This window comes from Typopeltis vanoorti, chromosome 12, assembly GCF_054136105.1.
Source record: "Typopeltis vanoorti isolate ZY-2024b chromosome 12, IOZ_Tvanoo_1.0, whole genome shotgun sequence".
Lineage (NCBI taxonomy): Eukaryota > Metazoa > Arthropoda > Arachnida > Uropygi > Thelyphonidae > Typopeltis > Typopeltis vanoorti.
The window spans coordinates 75,176,705-75,202,452 of NC_143560.1; the positions used below are offsets into that span (position 1 = coordinate 75,176,705).

Below are 25,748 nucleotides of genomic sequence, written 5' to 3' on the forward strand. Positions count from 1 at the left end.
ACGATATTTTATACAGAATCCGGTGTTTAACATGGATTTTGAATTAAATTAAAGTGAAATATTTACTCCTATATCAATCTATTCATTTCATTTTTTTGTCATTGATATTGATCGAATGCATTATACGAGAATATTAGAATAATGCTCAATTTAGTGTACATAAATCTGTAGGTAAGACATTTTGATTTGTGATTCTTTTTATTATTTTTTTTATTTTGCAGCTGCTAAGTTTGGAAATGTGAAAATTCATATTTTAGTATACCCAGTAGAATGAATATTCCTGAATATTTCCAAACTATACTTTTATGTTAATTAATTTCTGATATGATATATATCATCAAAGGATATACAGGGTGTTGACAATTATTGCTGGTTTCTTACGAACCAGTTTTCTCAAATCATTTTCTTATTTGTCAGGTTTTATATTTTTGTCTCCTAAGGAAACTTAACTGCATCAGTTCACCTAAATATTGGTCTTCCTGTCTGGCTGGCATTAGATGCCTGATTTTGAATGTTTTTTTTTCGATTCTGTTAAGTGACCACATCATTAACTCTTCATACATATTCTTGAATGCTAACAATGTCAAATTTTTCTGATATCTTTGAGTTTTAACATTTGCAGTTGATGCTGTCTATTTATTCTAGTAATTCTGCTCAGAACTCTAATATTTATTGTCTCTAATTTTTGATTATTTTTTATTTTTCATCCAACTCTGATTTATAATATAATTTGAAATCATGGCATTAGATGCCTGATTTTGAATGTTTTTTTTTCGATTCTGTTAAGTGACCACATCATTAACTCTTCATACATATTCTTGAATGCTAACAATGTCAAATTTTTCTGATATCTTTGAGTTTTAACATTTGCAGTTGATGCTGTCTATTTATTCTAGTAATTCTGCTCAGAACTCTAATATTTATTGTCTCTAATTTTTGATTATTTTTTATTTTTCATCCAACTCTGATTTATAATATAATTTGAAATCATTTCTGTAAATTATGGCAACTACGACTATAGAATAAATACTTTAATTTCCCAACATTTCAACCTTCATTTTAAGGTCATCACCTGGACTATAAGCACATATATATACACATGCAAGCTATATTACATTTCAAACAGTATGCCAAAATAACAATGATTTGATCAACCGTTATTCTACTAGCCTGACCTAAAAAAAACTACATCAAAGCTATATCTTACTTATGACATTGTCAGAGAACAAATTCATAGCAATAGTGATGGCTTAATCAATAATTTCATATAAGTGTTTGTTATATTAAGGCTGATTCTGGATTACTAAAGTCTTAATTATTATTAATGATGAACTCTTACAACAAAAGATTATGTGGGTAGAATATGTGCCATGCCATGATCCAGAAATACATGTTCTTTGGATTTTTGGACCATGCTTATTGTTAATATTAGGACAGTTGATCAGAATTTCACAGACTTCTTTAAACTTGCATTAATGCTATGTTTGATGTGAGCAGATGCCTTAGTTCTAAGTAATATATTCAGGACATGATCAGATGATGGAAGTTTTTTCACTTGGCTATGCTACCAATTATATATTTGGTTTAATCCTTTATCTAAGTATAAGCAAACAAAGTTTGCGCCTGAAGTATTTTCAAGACTGGGGCAATTCGTAGCAAAGGTGGTATGACTTCTCATCACTTGTCTTAGTATCCCATAATGCAAAGCACATCTCCTTGTGGACATGTATAATGCTATGCATTAAGGGAGGGGTCACTATCCAGATCAGTTTCGACCTTTATTGAGGTCTCATCAGTGGGAGCCAGACCCAGAAGTGGTGATACTATGGTGGAAGTAATGGAGAAGTAACATTTCTATATACCAGTTGCCAAAAGGTGTCACACCTTATTATTAAAATTCTCTGGATAAGAGATAAGCTGATGGAAGTTTTTTCACTTGGTATGCTACCAATTATATATTTGGCTTAATCCTTTATCCAAGTGTAAGCAAACAAAGGTTGCACCTGAAGTTTTTCAGGACTGCGAAACTCGTGGCAAAGGTGGTATAACTTCTCATCACTTGCCTTAGTATCACATAATGCAAAGCACATCTCCTTGTGGACATGTATAATGCTATGGATTAAAGGAAGGGTCACTACCAAGACCAGTTTTGAACTTTATTGAGGTCTCATCAGTGGGAACCAGACTCAGAGGTGGGAATACTAAGGTGGAAGTAATAAATTAGTCATATTTCCATATGCCAGCTGCCAAAAGGTGTCACATCCACTTTGCCATGAGTTTCCCCATTCCTGAAAATACTTCAGGCGCAAACTTTGTTTGCTTACACTTGGATAAAGGATTAAACCAAATATATAATTGGTAGCATAGCGAAGTGAAAAAACTTCCATCAACATATCTCTAATCTAGAGAATTTTAATAATAAGATGTGACACCTTTTGGCAACTGATATATGGAAATATGATTTCTCCATTACTTCCACCTTAGTATCACCACCTCTGGCTCCCACTGATGAGACCTCAATAAAGGTCAAAACCGGTCTGGGTAGTGACCCTTCCCTTAATGCATATCATTATAGATGTCCACAAGGAGATGTGCTTTGCATTATGGGATACTAAGACAAGTGATGAGCAGTCATATACCACCTTTGCCACGAGTTGTCCCAGTCCTGAAAATACTTCAGGTTCCAACTTTGTTTGCTTACACTTGGATAAAGGATTAAACCAAATATATAATTGGTGGCATGATCAGAAATGCCAGATTTACCATAGTTATTAAATTTAATGTGTCGTTTATGTTCCTTTTTTTTGAATAGGAATTGTGCATCCAGTTTCACTTATATAAGGCAAATTACAGGTGCACTGAATATGTATACTCCAGTGTGGACCAAGGGAGTAAGTGGATCCTTGAAGGATTTGAATAAATTCTATAATTTTGCAGGAGGTTTAAAGGTTGCCTTAAGGTCGTATTTCTGTAGTATTCTGTTTATTTTATCTGATATCCTTTTAATGTATGGAATGACTACAGCAGTTTTATTATAATCTAGTTTATTTTTATTATTAGATGCAGTCTTGTGAAGAATTCAGTTGATTGTGCTGTAGCCATTTTTTAGGAAGTTATTGCTGTTAACTTTAGATTGATTTAGATGTGATTAAGTGCTTACTCATTGGAGCAAATCTTTAATGCTGTGTTTTTTAAGTGTTAGTGTCACCCAGTTTTTGTGTTGGGTGGTGTAAGAGCTTGCATCTATATTGGCCAGTAGGTGTAGGATTGTAGTAAACAGTGAAGGAAAGACTGCCAGAATGAAGAAGCATGACAAATGTATCTAGAAATGGAAATGTGTTCTGACTTTCAATTTCAACTGTGAATTGTATGTGCTTGTGTTGTTTGTTTAGGTGGCTGAGAAAAGTGTTTAATGTCTGGCTGCCCTGAGGCCCGATAATGAAAACATTGTCAATGTATCTAAGCCAGACTTTGGGTTTTAAAGTGAAGGAATCTAGAGCATGTTGCGTATAAGCTTCCATCTAAAAATTAGCAATTTTTTATTTATTTTTTTGGGGGGGGGATAATGGTAAGCCCATGACTGTGCCTTCTTGTTGCAGGTAAAAGTTATTTTGCCACAGTACATGGGCAAAGAACACTATAATGGTGGTCGGGAACTTATCCTGTAAAAGAATTGTCATTGATTGAGACATTTGTGAAAAGTGCAGAGATAACAAAACTGACTAATGAATCATTTTAAGAAGTGTGATGCCTGTAATATTTACAAAGTGTTTTTTTACATTGTGTGTGCGTGTGTGTGTGTGTGTATACACACACACTAGGGGGCTATGCCCTCCCTGGCGCCTATCCCCCACCCCCCAAGTCTGGACTGGTAGGCTGGTTCTCCTTGAATTCTGATAACTTGAATTTTGAAGACTTTTGAAGACCCCCCCCCTGGCACCTAGGGTAGCCCCCTGAGTGTCAAGTCTTCAAAAGCCCCCCCCCCCCCCCCCCCCCCGAGTTCCGGACTGGTAGGCCGGTTCTCCTTGAATTCTGACGATTCAAATTTTGAAGACTCAACACTCAGGTTAGCCCCAAGTTTCAAAATGTTTCAAAAAAAGTGACATACAAACGTGACATAATAAGGCTTATAATTTTATATATATAGGGTAGATATATATATATATATATAAGAGGATGAATAACCTACCAACTACTTGAGTGTTGATGCTAATTTCTTGGTAGAGATAATTGGGGCTGTCTCTACCTTCAACTATCAGCTGAAGCAGTACAGTACATTCTACTGGTGAATCTTAGGCAAAGTGTAAATTCTTGGGGAATGAACATATTGCAGAAGTTGTTTTTTAACTATTTAAAATAAAGAGCCAAGAGGCTTCAATTCGGTGACGTAAAAATTATTTAAATTAAGGGGATATTAAATCCCACATTATTTCAAAGTCGAATAAGAAACTCAAAGATAGAAATCTGATCTAAGAGTTTCATGCCGAATATAGAAACTATATAAAGTTCAGCGAGTCCAAGCGTAAGCCAACACCTGGTAGTGCAACTTATTGCAAAGGTGGAGCAAGCTTCGATCACTATTCTTGATATTTACCCATAATGTAAAACAACGGCTCCTAGGAGATGTATTACTGTTCTACATTATGAGAGAAGGTCACTTCCCAGACCGGTTTCGACCTTTGATGAGGTCTCATCAGTGAGTAGGTAGACCTGAATAATACCAAGATGGTAGTGAACAGAAACTTACATATACTCTGCTATACGAGCACTACCAGGTATTGGCTTATGCTTGGACTCGCCGAACTTTATATAGTTTCTATATTCGGCATGAAACTCTTAGATCAGATTTCTATCTTTGAGTTTCTTATTTGGCTTTGAAATAATGTGGGATTTAATATCCCTTTAATTTAAATAAAGTAGTTTTTTAACTATATCTTCATGCCTGGAAGTGACCAATTTAAGTAAATCTACTGTTTTGTTTTTAATCCAATTAGTTGGGTTATATTTTCCAAGTTGATAGGTACTGTTGTCTGAGACTAATTTAATCATTTTTTTTTTCCCAAGGTAAGTTGTTTGATTTAAAATAACTGTGCCACTGCCTTTATCAGCTTTAGTAATTACAATATCCTGACTTGCTTTTAAATATTTCATAGCAGCTACTTCATTTTTGGTGAGGTCGCTAGCTATTGCTATAATATTATTTAAAATGTTAAAGGTTTCTAACCATATTTTATCAGCTATGGTAGTTGAGAGAAATCTTATGCTGCTTTCAATATGTATATAAAATCCAATTTATTAACTGTTCTGGGTGCTATGTCAAAATTTAGTCCTTTACTAAGTAACAAGAGTTCATTACTGTTAAGGGTGTGGCTTGAAAGGTTAATCACATCTCTGTTAATTGAAGGCAGTTGGTTGCTCCTGTTATCACTGACTTCTGGTTGACTGTTTTCAAAGTCATTCAGTGATGAGAAATTGAAATGTCTCTTGCTGTTTAAATCACTTTTTAAATCTTTTTAAATTGATGAAGTGACAACAATCTTATTCTAACTGATCAAGCTAAAAAGGAAACTTGCCTTGGCAAAAGCAAACTTCCAGTGATTAGGCCACCACTGTTGCTGTATTAATATGAATTTGTTCTCTGACAATGTTATCAGTAAGATAACGCTTTGATGTAGGTTTTTTTTTTTTTTTTTTTTTTTTTTAACTCTAGAGGTTAGATCAGTAGACTCTCAATGAGATGGATGGATGGATGGATGGTGTGTCTAGAATGACTGATCTTTAGAGAGCATTGAGGCCTCCAGAACAGCATACAACAGGACCATATGGCAAGGAAGGACTAGGAAGTTAATTCTTCTCTAGGAAGACTTCATTCCTCTTCCTAGAATGAGGAAAACAATGAAGAGTTCTGTCATCAGTAAAGCTGTGAATAGGATATGAAGTCAGAGAAACTAGGTCATGGATGTAAAGGAGGAGGATTGTGGGTCAGAGCATAGAACCCTGAAGCACTAACATTGATGGGGAGATCTAATGAGAGGAAGCCATCCATCCATCATGATAAACACAATAAACGATGAGGAAGCTATCAATCCAATCACATAGTGTAGAAAGGAGGCCATAAGATGGCAGCTTGTTCAGGAGGTCTTGGTGTCAGACATAATCAGGTGCCTTTGAAATATTGAGAGGGATAACCTGAATTTCTCTAAATCTTTCCATTGTCTGTGTCCAAAGGTTGTTGAGATTAGCTAGGAGGTCAACTGGGGAACGAGATTGGCAGAATCCATATTAGCAATCCATAATTGCTAAACAACTGTTGAATCTCCAGCTAATGAAGAGGCAGGTTTGTTGATAACCTTCTCCATCACTTTTGAAAGTAATGAGGTGAGAGCAATGGGTTGATAGTTTGATGGTTGACTTTTGTCTCCATTTTTGGGTACAGATTGGATGTGGGCTTGTTTCCATGCTGTTGCATAGATGCCAGTAGAATATGATAGTTTATATATGCAATATAGGATCATTGTCAATTCTGAACACAAGTCTTAGAGCATAACTGGAGGAATACCATCTGCACCAGGAGTCTTTAGTATCAAGAATAATGAGGGTTTTTCTGTGCTTTTAGCAAAAGTTCAGAGGAGGCATGCATTTGGCAGTTTGTGGAAGTATGGGAGGTGATTTGCTTTGTAAGTCCAGCCAGGAGAAAAAACTGACCAAGAGGTCCACCTTTTCCTTGGGTGAGGTTACCATAGTGGCATCAGGATACAAGAGAGGTGGCAACAGGGAAGTGCACAAGTTATGCCCAACTGCTTTAGCAAAGAACCAGAAGGCTTGACTGCCAGTTGAACAAGAGGCAAGTTTATTGTATTTCATTCTTATGAAGTCTGATTTGGAATTGTTAACTGTTTTACACTTTTTGGTTGTTGTGTAAGCTGAATGAGAATCTGGCATTTCTAATTTAAGCCATTGAAAATAAGCTGCATTTTTATCATGGACTACAGAGGCACATTTTTTTTTTTGAGAACCAACACTTGGATACAGGTCAGGGTTTGCAGTGGAGTGGAGAATGAAGGCTCTCATTCCAGTTAGGGTCATTTCGGTCATTAGTTCAGTGAAGGTATTTGGATCAGAAAACTGAAAGCAGTAATCTGACCATGGAAAAGTGGCATAAAAATTCTAGAGGTCATCCCAGTTGACACAATTATAGTGCTATAGGGTACAAGGCTGAGATTGCCTGGGAGGATGACAAACTGTAGAGAAGAGACTTGAATAAGATTGTGGTCAGAATTGCCAAATAGAGAGAGACATTCACAGTGTCTTTGGATGGAGAGCTAAGAAAAGGTCAAGAATATTGATGAAGGTTGTCTGATATTCTGGTTAGTAGATTGACTATTTGTGTTAAGTCATGGCTAATAGCAAATGATTCAACTTCCCTTCCAATTAGTCTGTGAAGTTAGAGTAGGAGAGCCAGTTTGTGTTATGGATGTTAAAGTCCCCAAGGAGGTGGACTGAGGACAATCTCATAATTTAGGTAATTAGTTTGTAAGAAATCAATTTTTAGTGATAGGTAGTCAAAAAGGGCTGCAGGCTTGTCAGAGATAGCAGATCGATAAAGGCAGCAAATGAAGGCTGTCTTTTGATCTGCCAGAGCAGATCAAAAAGTGGGGGGGGGATTCCAAGTTGGATAGCCTTTGACAAGGGTTATCAGATTTCACAAAAACTCATTCTGCCTTTTTTGCAGAATGCATCATGTAGGATGTAGTTGGGATAGTTGAGGTGGACTGTGGTCATGGAGGATGCCAACTAAGGTTCTGTTAAGAAAAAGCAATCAGGTTTTGATGTCTGTAAGTAGTGGTGTATGTTTCATACAAATATCTTCAGTTTTTTATCACCTCTGTAATTTCTAAGCTTCAAGTTTCCAAAACATTTTGACATTTTTGTTGTATTTATCTTCTATGCTCTTCCCAAGCTGGCTGGTTGACTGAGTGGTTAGCACATAGTCCACTCTCCGGCCAAAGAGTTGTGGATTTGAATCCCACTTTCATCATGGATGTTTATGATATCCTTCATTCATTCATACACATTCATACATACAATATCTGCACTATTCCAAGATGGACTGGGTCACCAGGGAAAAGTGGACCCAACTGTCCTCCCATTTAGCGAGAGGGGAATTCACTCAGCAATGAATGAGATCAGAGGCAGCTCTCTACTCATTTTCCCAAACTCTTTAAATGACTTATTTACTACATTTACACAACTTTATATATTTCTAATCAGATACTGCATTGAGATACTGAGGCATTTGATGAGAAGTCAACAATTTCTATACACAAGTAGGCTAGTTGTGAATGTACATCACTTGCAACTGTTTTTTTCCTCACACTTGAATACAGGATTAAAACAGGAAATATAATGCCATATCTAGTATAATTTACGTATTTGTGTCCTTGCATGACATGCTTGTTTACTTGCCAGGAACTTTTTGTATGATTTTCTTCTTTAGGACTGCCTCATTAAATTCTTGATTTTAATTTTACCATGTTCTGATTTTACTTTCCTTGTAGACAACTTCACAATAATTAGATGTATAATGTCTAATTATTAAATCATTTTTAGATATGTTTAGCAATAAAACATGTAAGCACCTATTAGATTTTCTTTTTCTGTCTATTACTATACAAGTTATTTCTTATCCCTCTGACTGGATGGATTTTATTGAAATTCAGTATTTGAAATGTAAAATTTTGTCTGTCCTCCCAGTTCCAGTTTTTATTTAATTTGGACATTTATATATGAAATTTGGTATGCTTTCAAAATTATACCAAGTAAACATGCTGAGCTCCAAAACTGGAAATTATGATCAACTCAGGAGAATACTCTTTGGTTTCATGCTTTATCAGTTATTGAATGGGAAAAATGTTAGCAGTGCATGGGAATCTTTGAAAAAGTGATAGCAATGAGGCAGTATCTGAATGTATCCCTAGTATTAAAAGAATAAACAGGTTGGGAGTAAAATGGATGTACAACTTTTTAAAGCAAGTAATCCACATGAAGAAGATGATGTGGAAAGAATATTGTGACAATAAGACCGAGAAGAGTTATGAAGTTTATAAAGCTCAGGTCAGAAAAAGTAATCGTTATTGATTGTGTGGATAGCTAAATCAAAGTATAAAAAGAAATTGGCTATGCAAGTTAAAGGTAATCCAAAAGAATTTTATTGTTATACTGCAAATGAAAGAATGAATGTGAATGGTACTCTAGTGTCAGAAACTAATGAAATTGTTCAATTAATGACTGCTCACTTTGCTAAGATATATTAACCATGTGTATGTAACATAGTGCTACTGCTACATTAGATTAAAAGTTATAAGTGCATGCAAATGAGGTTGAGTTGTTGAATAACCTGGATAAGAATTTGTCAATAGGGACAGATGGAATATCAGCATGTTAAATGCAGAATATCACCATGCATGACGGTGTTGTTAAAGGAATGTTCAACCGAATTGGCTAGTCTTTCACATGTTTGTGTAACTTGAATCTCAGCCCAAGAATGATACCACAGAAATAGAAGGAATATGACAGTTCCATTGTACAAGGGTGGTGCAAAAACTGATTTGTCTATTGACATATCAGTATCTCTGGTGTAGTAGTAGTAGTGAAGATATTAGAGAGGTTCGCAAGAACTTGCATACAGAAATGGATAGACAAACAAGCTATACTGTGCAAGGAGCAGCATGGGTTTACTAAAGGAAGGTCATGTTTTAGCAATTTGCTCATATTTTATAACAGTGTTATGGCCGAGTTGGACAAAGGAAGTGGACATACTGTGTGTGTGTGTGTAGAGTGGAATTATCTTAGTTACTGTGGAATTAGTTACTTATCCTCCTGAAGGATAAGTAACTTTTTCCTATTTTATTTGAGAATACAGTGGTGCCTTACAATTCGACACTAATCCGTCGCCAAACTAATGTCGAATTGCAGGACAATATTTCTCATATAAGTCTATGGAAAATATATTAATTCGTTGTCAGACCCCCATCCCACTCTCCCTAACGGGGCAGTGGGAGAGAAATACATCATATCATTTACTTCACTTTACGTATTTTACTATTGTAGAACACACTAAATTATACACTATTGTATACACAATACAATCTGTTGAGCCTTAGATGTTGGGAGTCTTCTTTATCCTGTTCTACCTCTTCTCGTCTCCTTTTTGCTTGAACAGGGATGAGGAACTGATCAAGGGTGGACTGTCTCTCCCTCTTTTTCAAGATGGTTTTGAAGTGATGCATGATGGTGGTGTTGAACAAGTCTGTCATTCTACCCACATCAGCAGTGTTGGGGTGCCATTCGAAACAAACACTGCACCTTCTCCCAATGGAATAAAATTTCTTTAATGGCAGCTGTTGGCATTGGCTCTTTTTCCCTACCATCCTTTTCTATAGGTGAAATTCCTCTTTCTCTCTCTCTCTCTCTCTCCTTGCCGTTCGCTGAGTGCTCTCTGAGTTCTTCCACGGTCAGTTCGTCATCGTGATCCTCCACAAGCTCTTCTACATCAGCCTCATCAACCTCTTCTATGTTGAGATTCTCTGCTGTCGAAATGATCTCTTGCATGGCTGCAGCTGCTTCTGATTCTCTGGCTGCTTGGTCTGCAGTGTTGTCATCCTGAGAAAAACAAGGAACAAGTTTCTTCCATGATACATGAAGGGTTCTCTGTGTCACTCCTTCCCAGGAAGTTTTAATAAAGGAAATGGCATAGACACTGTTGAACTTGGTCTTCCAGAAGTCCTTCAGTGTCTTGTCAGAAGAGTGAGTCATATCGAACGGCCGTGAGAATAAAGCCTTGGTGTGAAGTTTTTTAAAACATGCAATCACTTCTTGATCCATGGGTTGGATCAGTGACATTGTGTTTGGAGGCAAGAACTGGACTTTGAAGTCAAAGTCAATTTCAAGAATGTCCTCTAAGTCTTGAGGGTGGGTACTAGCATTGTCAAGGATCAGTAGTGCTTTCAAAAGCAAATTGTTGTCAGTTAGGAACTTCATGCTCAGGGCAAACACCTCAAAAATCCAATCTTTGAAAACTTGTTGGTCTACCCAGGCTTTTGCATTAGATTTCCACATCACTGGCAGTTTGGACTTAATGATTTTCTTCCCAAAGCATTGAGGATTTTTTATGTGGTAGACCAGAAGTGGCTTTAGTTTAAAGTCTCCGCTTGCATTTGCTGCCAATAACAAGGTAAGCCTATCTTTCACAGGCTTATGTCCTGGGAGCTTCATTTTTTCTTGCGTGATGTAAGTTTGATTTGGCAAGCACTTCCAAAATAACCCAGTTTCATCATTAAAAATTTGCTGTAGCAGGTAGCCTTCTTTCCTGATTAAATCTTCAAATTTTTTCACAAACTTTTCTGCAGCATCTTTATCTGCACTAGCAGCTTCCCTCTGTCTGAGAACACTATGGATGCCTGTTCTACCTTTGAATCTGTGAAACCAGCCTCGACTTGCTTTGAATTCCTCAGTTTGATCTGAGGTACATCCTGAAGTTTTCTTCAAAAATTAACTTGGCCTTCTCACAGATCATTGCCTGAGTTACTGAATCTCCCTTCATCTGTCTTTCTCTAATCCAGGTGATAAGCAGCTTTTCCATCCCTTCATTGATTGAAGATCTATTCTTGCCAGAAATCTGCATTGCACCAGCAGACACCCATAATCTTCTCTCTCTGTTGCCAAAAAATTGCCACAGTTGACCTACTAGGAACACTACTTTTGAGCTACATCTGTAATTGTTCTATCTTTCTGCACTTTATCTACAATTTCTTTCTTCTTCTCTATGCTCAACCAAGTGTGTGCTTCTTTCTGAATTATTTCTCTGTTCACTTCTCTTTGGACCCATTCGTAAATTTCACTAAAAAAAAATAACTGTGGATGCACAAAATTTTTACTTTCTGAAAAATGCAGAATTGAAAATTAGCACAAACAACATGAGCAAACACCAACGCAGCCCAACAAGAATTTGACAAATAACAAATGACATCGCACAATTCCATGCACGCGCATGTTCCGGCCCACGAAATTCAACTGTCGAATTGTGAGGCACCACTGTATTAGGTCAACTTATTGTAGTTTTAAACGGGTGTGAAATTGACTGAGCTAGTTAGTTTGTAAGTAAACATCGTATATATATATATATATATATATATATATATACACGTATATATATATATATATTTTTTTTTTGTTTAAATACAAACAATGGCAGCAAAGACCACATTGTTGGATGATTTGAACTTGCAGGATTTTTCAGTGTAGTGGGTGAAATGTATTCATCGAGAAAATTAAAGGCTATGTGGAAGGAAATTGAAACCGGAGAGAGTGTGTGTATTAAATGTTTCAAAAGTGAGTATCTGTTGGGTCACGAGAACACGCAAATATTAGTAGAGTGGACAGTACCAACAGTAGAATGGAGAATGATGTTATTAATGTTGAACGTGTGGTCATGGAAATAGAGGAGAACGAAATGGACATTAATGAAGAAATTGCATGATTGAATGATATCCTTCATAGGGCAAAGTGCAAAATTGAAAAATTGCAGAGCAAGTAAGAGATTGGCAGGGCTGAAAAGGTTAAGAAACAGGCAGTCCGAAAGAATAATAAAGACTGGCTGAACAAACAAGAAAAACAAGTTAAAGAGAAAATTATGTATGGAGACTCAATAATCAGGGAAGTACTTAATGAAAGTGTGAAAAAATCGTGTTTTCTTAGTGCAGAAATCATGTTAGCTACTCAATCCAGATGCAAAAAAGGTGAGTCAAAGGAAATGATTGTCTTCGTTGGTAAAGGGCAAAGTGCAAAATTGAAAAATTGCAGAGCAAGCAAGAGATTGGCAGGGCTGAAAAGGTTAAGAAACAGGTAGTCCGAAAGAATAATAAAGACTGGCTGAACAAACAAGAAAAACAAGTTAAAGAGAAAATTATATGGAGACTCAATAATCAGGAAGTACTTAATGAAAGTGTGAAAAAATCGTGTTTTCTTAGTGCAGAAATTCACATTAGCCACTCGATCCAGATGCAAAAAAGGTGAGTCAAAGGAAATGATTGTCTTCGTTGGTACAAGTGATTTGAGAGACAGCAAGAATTCTATGAGGGAGAATGTTAAGGAGTTGTTAGAAGAGGCAAAACTGAAGAGCAAGAAGGTGAAGATTGCAAGTCTTCTACCATACTATGATAGAGGCGAACTGAGGAGGGTGTTGATAGCCAGTGATTCTATACATAGATTGTGCAAAAGGAATGATGTCGAATTTGTGGATCTGGGTTTGACAGAAAGAAGGATTTGTACAATGCTGATGGACTGCATCTAAATGATTTTGGTGTTTGTGTGAAGGCATCCATGACGCGAGTGAGTGTGAGAATGATAAGTGAGGAATCTAGTCTCTCAAGCAAATATATTGAATAGGGTGGTCAATTCAGGAAGAAAAGGTGGGCGGGAGCCTAAAAGGATGTTGCAGTTTTCATATACTAATGCCAGAAGTGGCAGGAACAAGATAGGAGTTTTTTGGCAGTGGTTAGTGCACCCTCACCAAAAGTTATAGGCATTAATGAGACTTGGCTAACAGCAGATGATGCAGTAAGAGGGATAGAATATGAAGGATTTAGTATATTCAGGGAAGATACACAAGATAGGATGGGGGAGCATACTACAGATGATAGCAGATGAATCTCAGCCAAAAAGAATAGGAGATAGGCAAGAGGATGGCTGTCCATTTGAATCAGTTCGGTGTAATATTAAAGCCAGTAAGATAAAATATATAGTTGGTTGTTGCCATAGGCCAAGGAGTTACACAGATGATCTGGAAGACATGCATTGCCAGATTGGAAGGAAGAAAGGTCACATGGCAGTGAAGGAAATAAAATTTATACACCTACTAAGAGATAATTACATAAGGCAGCATGTGACTGGGGGGTGCTAGGGGCGGGAGAGTATATGGACCTGGTCATAGGATCAGAAGAGCTATCCATAACAGGTGACCATATTGCCTTCGATTGGTGAAGGTGACCAATGTGGTCTTGACGGCAGGTTGTAAAACGTGAGGAATGTTCTCTCAAGAAGGAATGGTATATGTGTAACTACAAGGCAGGTGATTATGACAAGCTTAGGAAGAAGCTTAAATCTGTGGTAGTTGATAAAACACTGCAGGGTAAGGATGTTAGTAATGAATGGGATATAGTTATGGGTCATCTAGAAGAAGCAATATTAAATTGTGTACCTAAAGTAAGGAGGGTTAATCAGGTAGGAGTTAGATGGGTGTGTAATATCATTATGCATTAGATGCAGAAGAAGGAAATACTGTGGAGGGTATATATAAGGGGAAAGTTGACCAACAAACTCACGAACAGTACAAGGCACAGACAAGAAAGACGACCATCATGGCTAAGAAGTCAGAATCAGAGTATGAGAAGAATCTAGCCAAGCAGGCCAAAGGAAATCCTAAAGATTCCTTTTGTTATTTGGCAAGTAAGAATAACTATTGCAGATTAACCTTAATGAGATGATAGTCATGAGGAGACAAAAGCAGATCAAATAGTTGAGTTACTGAGTGACCAGTTTGCAGGGGTATATCATTATAGTGGGGTTACATATTTATCATATGTGAAAGACACTGATCTGGGAACAGAGGTAGATGAATTGGAGATTTTTAGGGTATTGCAGAATCACAATGTAAATATAGCCATGTGATTTGATAGAATATCAGCTAGGGTTTTGCGAGAATGTGCAAGAGAACTGTCAATGTCTCTGACTAAGCTCTTTAAGTCTCAACTCTGGTAGAGTTCCAAGGGAGTGGAAAGAGGGCAAAATAATTCCCTTACATGAGAGATGTTCTAAAACTGTAGTAGAAAATTACAGGCCAATCAGTATCTCAAGAATGATGGTAAAAGTACCAGAGAAATTGGTCAAAAAGAGAATTCAAGAATGGGTAGATAAAAATATACTGTGTTGAGGGTCAACATAGCTTCGTGAAGTGTTGGTCATGCCTTAGTAATTTATTAACTTTTCAATAAGTTTTAAAAGAGGTATACCATGAGTAGACATATTGATACAAAATTAATAACGGAAAAAACTCGCATACAAAGATTATTTAATAGTATAATTTTCGCCTATGTGTCACAGGCATCTTCAGTACATTAAGCTCAAATTTGTCAGTTATTGTTTAATTTGAGCTTAATGTACTGAAGATGCCTGTGACACACAGGCGAAAATTATACTATTAAATAATCTTTGTACGTGAGTTTTTTCCGTTATTAATTTTGTATCGTTACTAACTTTTCATAATACAGTAACAGCTGAGCTGGATAAAGAAAATGAATGTACTGTGATTTTGCTGGATTTAGCAAAGGCATTTGACAGAATACTGCATGGAACTCTGTTGTGTAAATTATATGGGGATGGACATGACTGGTTAAGTGGGTGGCTGCTGGACAGATATCAAAAAGTGGTATACGGAGGGACAGAATTGAGGTGAAAGCAGATGACTAGTGGTGTGCCACAAGGTTCAGTGCCAGACCGTTGCTGTTTAATTTATACATAAATATATAGGAAATATTCAATTCTTTGCTGATGATACAAAATTAGGTAGATTAATAGTTAATCAAGATGTTGAGAGGATGTAAAGTCATACATTGTGGAATAAATGGATTACAAGCTGTGTATCACGTTGATGGCACTGTAATCCAGGAAATAGATGAAGCTAGAGATTTAGGGGTGGTGGTAGACAGAGTTAAAGTTTAGGCGACGTATTTCTAAGGTTGCTAGGATAGTCCATAAAATTACTTGGCTATTGCAGGATATGTTAATATCATGCAATAGCCAAGTAATTTGTGTTCAAGTGTGTTCCCATAGTTTCTTGGGGATGAGGAAACATTGCAGAGGATTCTGAGGCAAGTGGCCTGTGGAATGTTCCCTGTGAGGACAGATTGAGGGTGTGTTTGGATTGCAGAAGTTGGTTGATAGGAGAAAAAGAGGGAATATGTTAGAAACATTTATGTTGCTTAAAGGATTTTATAGGATTGATGCAGAGGGAATGTGTCAGCACTTGGCTAGTGAGATCAGAACGAGGGGTCATCCCTGAAAGTTGGATAAAGGTGTGAAGGCCAGATTTTTTGATTGGAGAGTTGTGAATGTATGGAATGGGTTGCAAGAGTCAGTTGTGAGTGCTTTGTCTGTTAATTCAAGTAGAGGTATGATAGTTTGTGTGGATTGATTGGATCTTTTGTGATGAGTCTTTGTACTCCATGGAGGTACCTGAATAATAATAATAATTTTGCTAAGGTATATAGACTACTGCACCAAAGGCTGTTGCATAAACTGAAGAATTTCGGATTGGAATATAAACTCTTGACTTGGATCAGTGGATGGTTGACAGACCAATATCAGAAAATGGTATACAGTGGTCACCTTAAATCTGCTAGATTTAAGGTGACCACTAGATATTTGGGCAAAAGAAAATGGTTGTCAGTTTACTGTTAGTAAGTGCAAAGTTATGCACTTTGGCATGATGAGATTTCTAGTGACATTATATTAGTAGGGTTATGCTACAAGAAACTGATGAGGCTAGGGATCATGGCATAATTGTGAATAGGAATTTGAAGTTAAAAGGTCACATAGCAAAAATTTCACATACAACTCAGAGTATAATTGTGATGTTCAAGTGAGCTTTGACATGTAAGGATAAGGAGTCATTTTGCCTCTTTATACAGGGTGTTCGGGATAAATTTGACATATTTATAATTAATTATATTTTTCCGTAAGTTACATGTATTAACACACACTTCTCTTCATTTAAAAGTTTGGACCCTTCTTCATTCATATACAAGATGTCAGAAAGGATGGATAGCTGGAACCCACCTGAATCATGGAAGAGAATAACTTGTATCATGATGATTCGTGCCCGCCATCAAAATAAGGATATTACGACTGCTGCCCAATGCTCCCTGAATACAGTAAAAACAATCAGGCATGAACTAGAGACTTGCAATGGTGACTACGAGGATGTAGCAAGAAGAAAGATCCCTAGCAGACGATCTGATTGCGTTCGTACAGCAGAATTCCTCGCAAATCTGCAGGAACAGGTGTTGAAGAACCCTGGCATTGGAATTCGGGCTTTGTTCGTGGAGTTGCTAACTGTAGTCAAGCCCTGGATAACAAGGGTAGCCAATGGTAGGCCGTATGTATGGCAGCAGGATTCGGCCCCTTGCCACACCTCTGGGAAAAGTCAAAAATGGTTGTCTGAAAATTTCTACGACTTCACCAGTCCAAATGTTTGGCCTCCAAACTCCCCAGACCTTAACCCCATGGATTATTTTGTATGGGGCGCAGTTGAAAAAGACACCAATCGCACTTCCAGTGATACAAAAGCCCAGTTAATGGATAAAATTAAAACAGTTTTTGCGGCCCTTCCCAGGGAGACTGTAGCATCAGCTTGTTCGAGGTTCCGAAGCAGAATTGAAGCTGTGATCGATGCTAATGGTGGTTATTTTGAGTAAATCTTGTTGATAGTATTGTAATTAACTCTGCCTGTAATGTTTTTTTGTCAATTCATTAAATTTAATAGATACAAAGAAGATTTTCTTTTTCCTTACGAAACTGTCAAATTTATCCCGAACACCCTGTAAGGCCTTGATACAACCATACCTGGATTATTATGCAGAGATTTGGTCTCCTGGGTTCAAATAGGACAAAGAAGCTGTGGAAAGGTGCAAAGAAGAGTTACAAAGCTTATATCCAGATTATGGGATTTAGATTATGAGGACAGATTGTATGTGGATTACAGACTGGTTAACTGAAGAAGAAGGGGTTATATGATATACATATATAAACTTTTGAATGAATGTTATAGGATATTGTCTTATGAAATTTTTCATTACATAGAAGGTGGGGAGAGAACACAGAGGGCATCCATGGAAGTTAAGTTTGTTCACAGTCACTATCCTTAAAGTTGCCTTTAGGGGTAGTGAGTGCATTGAAGAGAAGGTTATGACATTTGGTTTGGGTGATTGATAGCCTCCCTCGATGAGTCCTTGACTCCTTGGAGGTTTCGGATAATAATAAACTATCTGGCCAGATAGTATGAAATGAAATTTAGTATTTAGGATGTATACTTCTGGTGGATAGGCCTATATGTTTGTTACTCAGAACTATTGTTTATTTTTTTTGGAAATAACAAAGTATACTAAAATATTCATTATAAAAACTTTAATATTTTCTTATATATTGACAATGTTATATTGCCATCATCGGGGGATCACAAAAAACAGTGGTATGTGCATGCAGGAACTAACACTGGGCTGAAGTAAGGCAACCAAAGTTGGGTCTAGAGTCCTGATTGGCACCCACCATTGGGCTAAATTTGGGGAGTCTTGGCTGTTGGGCTGAAGATGTGAGGATTAATGTTTCCAAAATTTGGGGCAGTCTTATGCACCCAAATTTATTGAGGCTTGGAAAGTTATTCAAGGAACAGCCTTTCATATTTGTATTTGCTGTGGTGTAATGGAGTGGCCTTCTTCCAGCGTATCCTGTGGTAATGTTTAGAGAACCATTTCCAAATGATTTGTGCCTTATGGCGTGCCATATTATGTCATTCTGCCCAAAGTAGCTGTTACTTGATGGATAATCACTGACTTATCAAAGGTTTGTTTGTCAACAGCAATGTTAATTTATGCTACGTCATTCTGTTGTTGCTCCATTACTGGCAGAGAATCTAACAGCGCCAAGAAAGACTTCCCATACCATTACATCACCAACCTTCACTGTTTCTAACTTATTCAGCATCCATTAATGTTATTTTATTTAGCATATGATGACACAACTGTGAGGCCCATACAGATATGGCTTGATCTTATGAAACCACTGTATAATGCTATTGGTTGTAATGTACTTTTGTCTACAAACTGCATATTGTCTGTATTTGCCTGTATGCAGGATGAAAATCTTGAATTTCTTAGAGAAAACCCTGCTATCCCCAACCTCCCATATGAGATCAAGTAGCCAACTTTCAATTAAAAGTCTATATAAAGTCCATATCCTGCCATCAGCATGAAACAACTGGAAATAAGATTTATTAAAGGCAAGATGCTTTCCACTTTGTTTCTAGAGTCAATGTGGATGTACTCATTAACTTAGAGCAGCAGTCGGCAATCTTTTTTCACTGCAGGCCTAATCAAAATTTGACCTGCAGTGAAATGAACAAATTTGTATGTTCACCATTTAATGCACAGGTCATAAGGAGGAGGTGATGTAAGTAAAAAAAAATATATATATACAGGGTGTTCGGGATAAATTTGACAGTTTCGTAAGGAAAAAGAAAATCTTCTTTGTATCTATTAAATTTAATGAATTGACAAAAAAACATTACAGGCAGAGTTAATTACAATACTATCAACAAGATTTACTCAAAATAACCACCATTAGCATCGATCACAGCTTCAATTCTGCTTCGGAACCTCGAACAAGCTGATGCTACAGTCTCCCTGGGAAGGGCCGCAAAAACTGTTTTAATTTTATCCATTAACTGGGCTTTTGTATTACTGGAAGTGCGATTGGTGTCTTTTTCAACTGCGCCCCATACAAAATAATCCATGGGGTTAAGGTCTGGGGAGTTTGGAGGCCAAACATTTGGACTGGTGAAGTCGTAGAAATTTTCAGACAACCATTTTTGACTTTTCCCAGAGGTGTGGCAAGGGGCCGAATCCTGCTGCCATACATACGGCCTACCATTGGCTACCCTTGTTATCCAGGGCTTGACTACAGTTAGCAACTCCACGAACAAAGCCCGAATTCCAATGCCAGGGTTCTTCAACACCTGTTCCTGCAGATTTGCGAGGAATTCTGCTGTACGAACGCAATCAGATCGTCTGCTAGGGATCTTTCTTCTTGCTACATCCTCGTAGTCACCATTGCAAGTCTCTAGTTCATGCCTGATTGTTTTTACTGTATTCAGGGAGCATTGGGCAGCAGTCGTAATATCCTTATTTTGATGGCGGGCACGAATCATCATGATACAAGTTATTCTCTTCCATGATTCAGGTGGGTTCCAGCTATCCATCCTTTCTGACATCTTGTATATGAATGAAGAAGGGTCCAAACTTTTAAATGAAGAGAAGTGTGTGTTAATACATGTAACTTACGGAAAAATATAATTAATTATAAATATGTCAAATTTATCCCGAACACCCTGTATATATATATATAGTTTATAAACAAAGTAGTACTGAGCATTACAGAAAAAAACAACTGTTATTTTTATAAATGCATATGAAAACAATAGTACAAAAATCTGTTAAATACTATTTCAATATTGCAAACACAAATAAACATTTAAATCACAAATTTATATATAAATTATCACAAAAGTATATAATGCAAACATAATATGATATTGCATGTTTTCATAGGTCCCTCAGTGACCCATGGGTCACAGGTTGCTGACCCCTAACTTAAGAGAATAACTTAGTGAATTCTGTGTATACTCCATTTTCACAATATCTGTCACATTATATGTTTGAATACCTTTGCAGTCAACTTTATTTGCTGCTATTTGACAAGTTATGCCTATCATGATATAATATTTTTGTAACCTTCTGCAGTTCTCTCAATTGCCATTTGCTGGATTTCATGTTGACAGTTTTCAATATGTTTTAGTCACTGGTTTGTGTGTTGTGGGTGGTGGTGGTATGTGAGAACACCTTAGCTAGATTGGAATTGCCATCCTGCTTTTTTTTTAATATATCAAACCTGTATATAAAATGTTGCAAAGCCTAAACTTCTCTGTTAAATTAATTATAAAAAATCTCTCTCTCACACACACAATTTTGCATCTATTACAACATATAAGAATCATATTTTTCTCAACAGGAAGCAACAGATTTACCAAAAGGGGAAGCATCTGTATCAGTTTTGGTACCAGATCTATATGCTCTAGGAGTGCTATATGCTGTGGCTCGATTATGTCCTTCTTCTAAGTAAGTTAGAAAGTAATATATATATATATATATATATATATATATATATATATATAAATTTAATCTTAATTTAATACCTATATTAAATTCAGATTTACATTTTTGGAAATACCTTTATTTTGGCAAATGACATTTAAAAAGTTTGGTCCAGCATTTAAGGAATGAAATCAGTATACCCTTCTTCACATTACTGAAGAAATTTGAGCTATGCATGCTGTGCATTTCTTGAAAATAAGTTTTGGGTTCAGAAATAAGAATTAATATTAATGTAAGTGAAATTCCTGAAAACAAAACTCCAACCTGTGCTTCAGGGTTGAAATATTGAATGTGATGCGAGGATGGTTTGAAAAGTTCTTGGCTTAGACCATAAATGGCAACACTATTGGCAAGATTTTTTTTTTCTAAGTTGGTACACCTGTCATAAGCATCCATGTGAAATTGCATGTCACTCTATTAAGTACTTTGTTTTATACAGCTGTCTGAAGCAAAAGTGTTGTCTGTATCCCTTGAAATGGGTAAAATTGAGTATTGTGTGGTTATAAAATTCTTTGTAAAAGAAAGTTTAACACCAAAAGAAATGCATTCGAAGTTCATAAAAGTTTAGAGGCACACTTCTTCATTTTTGAGAATTAAGAAATGGGCTGCCAAGTTTAATCATGGCCGTACCAGCCTTGAAGATGATCCATGTGAAGGACATCCAAAAAGTGTAGCAACACCAGAAATCATTGATCAAGTGCATAATATGGTATAGGATGACTGGCGAGTCAAAGTGCATGAAATTGCTGAGACTATAGTCATTTCAAAAGAACTTGCAGGATATATTTTGCATGAAGAATTGCAAATGAAAAAGCTTTGTGCAAGATGGGTGCCGTGCTTGCTCACAGCAGATCAAAAACGCACTCGCATGAAAATCTCTGAACAGTGCTTGGAACATTTTAACAAGAATAAAACCAATTTTGTGCATAGATTTATTACTATGGATGAGACTTGGATTCACCATTACACACCAGAATCCAAACAGCAGTCAAAACAGTGGACAGAAGTCAGTTGTTCACCACCAAAGAAGACAAAGTCGGTTCCATCAGCAGGAAAGGTCATGGCATTGGTGTTTTGGGATGCTAAAGGCATTTTGTTTATTATCTTGAAAAGGATAAATAACCGGGGAATATTATTCCAATCTCTTAACCAGACTAGACAAAAAAATTCGTGAGAAAAGACCTGGTTTGCAGAAAAAAAAAATCATCTTTCATCAGGATAATGCATCTGCCCGCAAAGGTGTTTTGGCAATGGGAAAATTAAGGGATCTGCGCTATGAATTGTTGAAACATCCACCCTATTCCCCAGATTTGGCTCCCTCTGACTTCTGTCTCTTCCCAAAACTAAAACTTTTCCTTGCTGGTCAGCATTTTTCTTCGAATCAAGAGGTGATTGCAACTGTAGAGGGGTATTTTGCAGATCTTACTGAGAACCACTACAGGGACGGAATAATGGCAACGGAGATCACTGGAATAAATGTATTAGTCTTAAAGGAGATTATGTTGAAAAATAAAAAATTTTGAAATTATAAATTCGTTTTTTCATTGTTAGGCTGAGAACTTTTCAGATCATCCTCGTATTGTATGGCCTTTATGCAGTGCATATTGATGTTTGCTGAATAACAAAACACATGGAAATCTTTTGCATTCTTATATCAGTAAAATTTGTTTATTTTCTCATTTAGCCATTTTTATCTTCCATTTATCTTGCCAGTTGTCATGGCAAAGTAACTTGGCTTCTTAGAAACCTAATTATTTAATCAAATTAATTAATGCAATTATTTAATTGATTAAATTAATCACATTTAAATGTATGTTGTGGTTGTTAATGAAAAAAATCAATTTGAAAAATGTTATTGTGACACACAGACCATCTCCTGACTTCTCTGCCAGCAAACCTAATGCCTTCCTGGCCATGAAGAAATTAAGGGTTATATTTTTCTTCCCTATATTGACTTCATTTTTGCTAAGCTATCTAAATTCTCACTTCCTTCACAAAAGTACAATTCTTTCTTCAAACACATTCTGCTGAAATATCTTGGAGTTTATCACCTATGGTGTAATTTCAGTATCCCTATGCTATGAGCAGATGGAAAAAATCTATCGAAGTTCATTGCAGAGCATATACTGGAGACAAAATACAGAGACATGAGGTCGTGGCACTTTCAGCACATACATTATTTTCAGGTAGACTGCATGATGACCTAGCAGAAAGCAGAGTTCTTTGGAGTATGTCTGATATTCTATACTGTTGTGACAATATAGAAAATAAAAATGTTAGACTAGAGATCATGTTGGACATGCACACTTGAATGTAAATCCAAGCATTAATCTCAATTGCTGCAGCACAAATAGAAGAATGCATCCCTGCACAACAGTAGGTGTAGGTACATACATACAACCATTTTAAATGACCACAATCCTGCATAATACAGCGAGTGTCCACACACCGTTAAACCTGAATTATTATTTTGGAATTCAAAAGAATCTCTGTTAAATCTACTTGACTCTGATTTTCTGAGACACTTCACTTTTTTAGATTTAAAAAAAAATGATACTGTTTATTATTAACAGATATGTATCTAGAAGTAAGTCTCTGAACTCACAATGCTAAACACAATTGGTTAGACAAATGCAAAGGAAAAATTCACCTTAAATCAAATAACAAACAAAGGAATTAAGCTTATTTAATATACTACAGCATATTTATCTTATTAATAATCATCTTTATGAAATCTTCTGAATAGGTTCACAAACAAAAGACATCTATCCTTTATAATAATAATGAAATTTATGTTCCAAGTATAATGCTGATCTGTCTGCATTCTGTATATCTTGATGCTTTTTAGTATGGCTGAAAGAATTAAATACCACAGTTTTTGCTTATTTTTGCAAATCATCAAGAATCTTATGCTATTCCTTGTCTCGGCTGAGCCATCTGTCACTTACTGAATCATCAGTTTAGGTTACTCCTGTCTTTATCATAGGTCATAACTTATGTTTTTCTATGAATTACTCGGAATTTTGAACTTGCTTTCTCCTTCTCCCATTAAAAAAAAATATATTAAAAATTTGGGAAGACATAAATATAGAAAATGCAATAAAATAAAAATAAATAGCATACAAATCATTCTTTCAGAAACAAACAAAGGAAGCAAGAAATACACAGAAACAAAAGAAATATAGCTAAAAACTATAGGAAAGAAAGCTCACCAAGATTCTAGGGATAGATTTATTAATAAAACAGAAGAAGATATACATGGAAGACAAGACATACAAAGCATTAAGGAACTTAAGCAATGAAAAAGAGAGACAGCACAAATCAACATAATACAAGAGAAATAATGGATAAAACAATAATTTATTATTATTCGTGACACCTCCAAGGAGTCTGAAGACTCATCGTGTCTGAAGATTGTACAACTCTCCGTCTCCACTACTGCACCGAACCTCTACTACCAATTACCTACATCAATGCCATCTACCACCCACCACCACCACAGCTAGTATTTTTTTGTCTGTAAATTGCATGTGTTCTGATGGGCCGATTTGTCTGTATGCAGGATGACAAACTAGAGTTTCTGGGAGAAAAACCCCACTACCTCCATATGAAATCGGCTAACTTACCTTCATTTGAAAAAGTCCATATAAAGACTCCTCCTGTCATGACAAGAATCTAACTTTCGCCTTTTCTAATTGAAGGGCGCAACTACTGTCATTCTGCCAATTATGGTGTGATCCAAATTTATTAATAGAAAATAATAAATCAGTACTGATATAGAACCAATTAGATGGGAATAATTAAAGAATTGGAAGCAATGAAGGTATCAAAAAATAGAAAAGCTACCGAATTAAATGGTATGAATACAGAGCTTTGAGTATGGTGAAGAATATTTACATCAAAAATTCTTAGTTAATAACTGTTGTAGGAAATGTGAGGTTCTATCAGATTAGTCAAAAGTTGTGTCTATATTTAATTAAGAAAGGAGATACAGATAACTGTGGAAATTGCATAAGTGCATTTATGATTGAATCACCATACCATATCACCTCTTTTTTCCTAGATTTTAATTGAATTACCTTGTTATTATTATGATTATCAAGTTTGGTGCTCTCCTGTTTTTTCTTGTTTTGATCCTTTTTCTTATCCTAAGTTTTGTTGAGTGTTTTTCCACTTTTTCAAATTTTCTGGTCAATTTTCTAATAATTTCTTTTAATTTTTTTAAAAAAATTTATTATGTTGTCTTTTCATCATTCATATCATTTCTTCTTTTCCATAATTTTTCTCAGAAGTCATGCCTGTGGTCTCTAGTCTTTGAACAACTTTTTTCCTAACCCAATTTTCAGATTTATAAAGCTAAAATTGGTTTGAAATTAGCCAAACCATTAAACACTAGTGTTTTTTTTTGGCTAATTTCTCTTTTATTCCACATAAATTTATTTAACTGGCTTCCCACCATACCAGCTTTGTTTATTTTATTATCTGTTTCCAAATTTAATTTTCCATCTTCATTACGAATTGCATCTAATTTTCAATATCACTCCCAACACTAGATGCTGTAAGGCCTATGGAAAATGCTGTTTGTAGACTGAATTCAAATGATGTATCTGATTTAAATAACTTTCTTCATTCTCTTAAACACACAGAAATCACATTCACATTAGTGAGAGTAAGCTACCTTTTCTTGATGTTCTAATCTCAAAATCA

General features: G+C 36.1%; 1 protein-coding gene across 2 annotated transcripts in view; it reads left to right on the top strand.

Annotated features, from left to right (window-relative positions):
• qin (tudor domain-containing protein qin) overlaps positions 1-25,748 on the top strand; it is a 544,378-nt gene that overhangs the window by 14,307 nt on the left and 504,323 nt on the right. For both annotated transcript variants that reach the window (XM_090401282.1, XM_090401283.1), the window contains one exon: positions 20,899-21,005. In XM_090401282.1, coding sequence (XP_090257408.1) covers positions 20,899-21,005 — 107 coding nt within the window. The remainder of the gene's footprint in view (positions 1-20,898; positions 21,006-25,748) is intronic.